Here is a 5,890-nt window from a genome sequence, read left to right on the forward strand (position 1 = left end):
CATTTTAATTATCCTTGCAACCAAACAGAGCCCAAGGAAAAACTAAATCCATAAATGACGAGTCATATGGTGGATTTTTTTTTTTTTTTTTCTTTTTTATTTTAAACAGGCCACTGACTTGATAAATGGTAGTGCCAAATTGCCAATGATTAGCTTCTCATTCCAATCATCGAGGTACAACAACATGTGATGAAATGGAATGCAAAATAAAAGTACTTTTCCAGCACCGATTGGTTGTGAAAAAGAATTAAAAAAAAAAAGGGAAGTAAAAATTCAAACCTCAAAATTAAACTGTTGCAATCATTATCCCACCTGTTTATATCATTAACTCTATATCATTCTTTATTTAAGTATTAAATTTTAGATTACTTTACATCTAAATCCCTTGAATTTAAATTATAAAGTAAAAATCAGTCGAGCAATCTTACCATTGCACCAAGGTAAGGTAATTCCATTAATGTCCAGTTAACTCATATTATAAGCCTATTAGAATTAAACCTGAAATTGTCAATTGGTTGAACACTTTGTATAAAGTCAATTGGAATGCAAAAAATAGAATATCTGTTACACCCAAATTTTACCTTTCACCATGTCCAAGTAATAGAGCTAATAGGAAACTGTAAAACCTCATTGAATTGGAACAGATTGTGATTTAAGCTACATGGAAATGTTATATTTTATAAACTAGTTTTTTACCACAGGCTTCATCATCCTCACCGTCCATCGCCTCCCTTGCCTCCTCCCTCTGACCCTCTATCATCCATCTCTCATATTCTCCATCTTACATCAATGCAACCTTTCAAAGACTCTCTTCCTGATACTGCCGGTGCCAACTTTTACTGTCAACCCAAATTGGCCAATAAATGCTCTTTGCGCTTATACTTAGGAGGCTTGATAGCCCAAAAGGGCATCGACAAATGAGGGTAAGACGGTCATAATATAAATACAAGAGCCTAACTCCCACAGAATACCATGTCCATATTGCAACAGTAAGGAACCTGCATACATCTGCATCTAGGTTTTCATTGTTTATCATGCACAGTTGACCTAGGTGGGTTAAAAAAATCCTGTGAAAGGATGCTAAATTGTATTCTGTACTTTACAAGGAAGTTGTAGTCCTCCTATTCAAACAGAAACATCATTGAAAGAATACATATAGAACAATGACCTTTAGCAACTTACATTTGAAATATTTAAGCTACTGAATAATCTAAATAACCAGAAGCATAACTACCATGCTATTCTCAGCCTGAAGAAATCACAGAAATGATACGGCTTTCTTTGGTGGGATCCTGACTTCACAGACCTGTCGTCTCTCCGCCTAACGATGCCAATTGTAAAGTAAATTATATGCCCACTGTGGTCATAAGATGGTCATTTGATTTTCTTTGCTTTGGTAAGCCTGCTCATCTTGTCCCACTTCAAGCCAAGAGAAAAAATGCAATGGTTGTGCGTCTGTCGCAAGGCCCACAAAGCCCACACCCCAGGTTTGAAATCCCTACAGAACCTAAGTATAGACAAGTTGTTAATTTCAGTGGCAGTAGAAACAATGGACATGTGAACCCAGAAAGAAAGGGGGAGGGGGAAGAAAAAGAAAGATGGGCATAATTAAGATTATAAGCAGCAATAACAAGAAGTAGGGTTAGAATGACAGTCATTTAGAAAAAAATATATACCAGATAATCCACAAATTGGAATAAAACATTAGAATGCTGTTGATGCAGATCAGCAGGATAGGTACTCTAAAAAAGTACCAAAGAAGAAGAAACAAGCAAATTCAGTAGCATCTCAGCCTTCCGGTTCTGAGTTGACTTAGTTTGGGCCACTTTTTGGTTCAGTTTCTGGTTCACCCAAACAACCAGAACCATCGGGCACCTTTTAGGTGTTATATTTGTTTTGTTCACTTTTATTTAGTTACTTGCTTTAGTTGCTTTGGAGTTCCATTTGGATAGAACTCTCTTATCTATTGTGTAAGTAGTTATGTTACTTACGTAGAACTAGGACTCTTTCTTCACATTTTCAAGGGATAGAACCGGTGTCTCCCTTTAAAGCTTAAGGGAAAATTTTATATGACCATTGTGCATCCAACTATGATGTATGGGGCGGAATGTTGCGCAGTTATGAAGTGCCATATACAAAAGTTATGTGTAGCGGAGATGAGGATGTTAAGATCGATGTGCGGCAAAACTAGGAAAGATAAAGTAAGAAATGAGCATATTAGAGCTGACTTGGGAGTTGCCCCAATCAACAACAAGCTCTGTAAAAGTCGTTTGAGATGGTTTGGCCATGTTCAATGAAGGCCAGAGGACTCCCCAGTAGGGAAGAGTGATTTGATTCAATTTCAAGGAGCTAAAAGAGCTAGGGGCAGGCCTAAAATAACCATAAACAAAGTGGTGAGGATTTGACATGCTTAGTCTCGGCCTTGTCCCAAGTATGACCTTGGATAGAGCCTATTGCAGGGCTAGGATTTATGTTCCCGATGCCATTTAACTGAGATTCTCCTGCCTTGTGGGCTGAACCTCTTTCCTCTTACTCTCACCGGTATACTCTCATCTTTTTGCCTCCCCACTCCCCTATTCTGTCCCCCCCCCCCCCTTTTCTCTATTGTGTTTTGTATAAGGCTGAGTTTGTTGTTTTCACATCATAAGTGGGAGACTGTTTCCTTTATTTATTTTGACTACTTTAAATTCCTGTTATGATAGACTAGCTCTTTATTGGCTGGAGCTTATTCCTAGGATTGTGATGTTTCAATTTTGTTTTTTCAATTCTGAGCATGTAAGGCCTTGAGGCCCCAACGATTTATTTAATGAAATTCTTTATGGCCCCTTGGCTTATGAGAAACAAGCTAGCTACTGTGGATTCAGCAGCAACTCTTAGTGGGATTCTAATGTATAAGGTTTAGTTGGTGGAACACAAACAAGTTCTCAGTGGGAAGTAGAATTCATATCTTCTTTTTCTTCATCCTTTCTTCTCTATTATTCTCTTAAGTACACTTTCTGTTTTACAGCATTCCAAATTATTGAAACTATTCAGTTCTTGGTTTTATACAACTGGGAATCAAATTCTGACCTTGGATTCAGAAACCGCAAGCCAGTCTAAGCTTACTCACAGTTTTAGTTTTAGACCAGAAGTCAGTATAGTAGTGCCCCATAAATCTGAAACTCCTTAGTTGTGAACCTTCACAATTGATAATCAAATTCTGATTTCAGATTTATATTCTAAGCAGCCCTACAGTTTCAGACCATGAATCTGAGTTCATTAAACAAAGTCAAGTTGGAAGTCATATTGGCATATTGCCTAACCTTTAATCTACTGATTTCTGATGTGATTAAAAACTAATTTCTGTGGGAATAAATCAGATCTGTGCAATAATCTTTTGCTTTTACGTTATCATACCCGATTTCTGAACTTGCCATAAGCTTCCATTGATCTTAGGGTTTGGGGAATTCTATCTCAAGTAGGATAGTGCCATAACTGCTAATCTGGCCATTGGATTCAAATCATATTTTGGAAAGTTGTTTCTAATTATGTTATTATTTCCTATCAAAATATTACATTCATCTGAGATCTTGATCTACTGTTATCAAGTTTTCTTAAATTCTGGTTATTGTCACATCACTGTGATTCTGGTTAATCTGAGTTTCTGAAACCTAATCCTTTAGGCTTCTGGAAATCCATCAGTTATTAGTGTAAAGGAACATGGATGGAGCTGAAAGAATATTAAAAGCTCAGTGTATTAATGCACATTAAAAACACAGTTCGAATGTTTTCACAAAAGTGCCCAAAACAAGGCATAAGTATGGAAAAACTATACAGTTTTTTCATAGATACTTTTATCACTTGATTAAGCCTAGGGAGACCTCACAAGTACAAAAAGAAGAGTCTGGTTATAAATGCACTGTAGCAGATGTAGAAAACTATATAGAAATACTTGATTCCTAACAACATCATCCAAACAGTAATGGATTTTAAAGTACGGCGTGTATGAAAAGAAACTTTGGTTCTGAAATCAAACTATTAAAGTATTGTTTGTCTGTGTAGACAGGATACATTCAGTTTTAGCACCCCACTCCCCCCAGGAAAAAAAGAAAAGAAAAGAAAAGATAATAATAATAATAGTAATAAAAAAAAAAATCAGCTAGATCAGGGTATTACCTGCAAAAACTATAGCTGCAAATTGATTTTCTCAGACCACTTGAATATACCAGAGTAAGCTTGATCACCCCCCAAGTCTTCTCCTGTAGCCCCTGCAGCTACTCTCATGATATCTTCAATCAATGCAAAATTTCCCATTATATCAACATGAGCTCCACTCTGGGTGCCCCTGCCCTCCAGAAGATTAGCTGGAGGAGCATGATCATACTCTCTGATGTAAGTTCGAATTCCTGATGGATTGAAACGGGTTTTACCACGCCAACCTTTTGCACACATGAAGCCAGCACTAAGAACAGGAACAGTTTCATCTCCATCAACTGAAAAAACACCACCTTTGAGACAGCTACCCTCATTTTCACCATCAGCTGAGGTATCAATCTGAAATGGAATGTAGCATTCAGCAGCAGTTGTTGTTGACTTGTAAACATATGCTCTTTCAGTGGGAACACCAACTCCATACATAGAATAGATTTCCATGTCAGGAGCTTTTGGTAATCTGCAAAAATCATTCAAGAAGATGAAGTGGCACTGATTTCTTCCCCAATGGGCTGTAGCTACTCATTTGAGAAAGTAACTACACATCTACAGTGATAACAGCATAAACAGTTATCTGACTGATAATGCAATCTGCAAGAAATATTTCTCCAAATGTGCATGATGCTACAATTACCGTCTCTTAGAGAGGAAGTCCGTAGCATAATGGTAGATATGTATCTTGTATAGAACACATTAGAGGAGTCAGTATCTCAAAAGTTAGAACTGTTCAATGTCTACAAGAAATATCACTAATGTGAAATAGAAGCCTAAAAGGGTTATATAAATTATAAACACCAAAATGCAGCAAGCATGATATATCAACAAGATAAATGAAGCACTAGTTTAAGCAAAACCAAAAACATGCAGAAAAATATGTTATTTTGAAGTCTCAAAGCAGTGTATGACTAGAAACATGTTTTCAATTTATGCATGAGGTGCATACCCTTGATACAACGCATGTATTCTAAGACACCAATATGGATTTAGTCACTGTCAACAGTTTTGCATAGAAGAATGAACACATTTTCCAGTCAAATATGAAATTCGATTGACAGTATAATTTAAATGTAGATCCTCACTTTGTTTCTAAGGGGTTTGACCAATATTTGTAGTGTTCATATTTAGGGTCATCCAAATCCTCAGCAATCCCATATGAAAAATGAGCACCTCCCCGCTTCATCATCTTTGGAGCGACAAAATGAAGCAGATCCAAAATTGATCCAGCCGTGTAAACTTTGTAGTCCGCCACAGCTTTGATACCTTCCAAGCCCATTTCATTATACTCCGTCCATACATCGCGACAAGTCATGTTTGTTAGGTTAGCACCCTTACTAGCACCCTGCACATAAACAAACAGCTCAACATGCAAATGCAGAAATTGCAAAGAAATTGATTCAGAGAATAATGATTTGTTAATCAAAAGTTAAGGAACAGAAGATAAGAGTAACAATACTACTTACATATGCAAAATCAATTTGTGACAACTAAGATGGCCTTGATATAAAATGAAAACTATAATGGACTTCACCCAAGAATGCACAAAACAGAAAAAGGGATGCTGCCCAATGGAGCAATTGTCTGTTGTTACACAGCTGGTTGTAATGTCGGCTAGAGTCAAACCATAAAATCCAGCAAGAGACTAGCACTTAACAGGAGCACAAAATAAAGTAGAAACATAACAACATAAGGAGAAAATGTA

The 5,890-nt window shown here is 36.8% G+C and overlaps 1 protein-coding gene across 2 annotated transcripts in view; it reads right to left on the reverse strand.

Moving 5' to 3' along the window:
- Nucleotides 1-1,056: 1,056 nt before the first annotated feature.
- LOC122086945 (phospholipid:diacylglycerol acyltransferase 1-like) overlaps nucleotides 1,057-5,890 on the reverse strand; it is a 16,215-nt gene continuing 11,381 nt past the window's right edge. The window contains exons 6-8 of one of the 2 annotated variants that reach the window (XM_042655867.1): nucleotides 5,271-5,518; nucleotides 4,156-4,651; nucleotides 1,057-1,507 (exon numbers count right to left, since the gene is read on the reverse strand). In XM_042655867.1, coding sequence (XP_042511801.1) covers nucleotides 4,165-4,651; nucleotides 5,271-5,518 — 735 coding nt within the window. In that variant the 3' untranslated portion in view covers nucleotides 1,057-1,507; nucleotides 4,156-4,164. The remainder of the gene's footprint in view (nucleotides 1,508-4,155; nucleotides 4,652-5,270; nucleotides 5,519-5,890) is intronic. The other variant, XM_042655866.1, reaches the window with a different exon arrangement.

The sequence above is a fragment of the Macadamia integrifolia genome, chromosome 8 (genome assembly GCF_013358625.1).
Source record: "Macadamia integrifolia cultivar HAES 741 chromosome 8, SCU_Mint_v3, whole genome shotgun sequence".
NCBI classification, from domain to species: domain Eukaryota; kingdom Viridiplantae; phylum Streptophyta; class Magnoliopsida; order Proteales; family Proteaceae; genus Macadamia; species Macadamia integrifolia.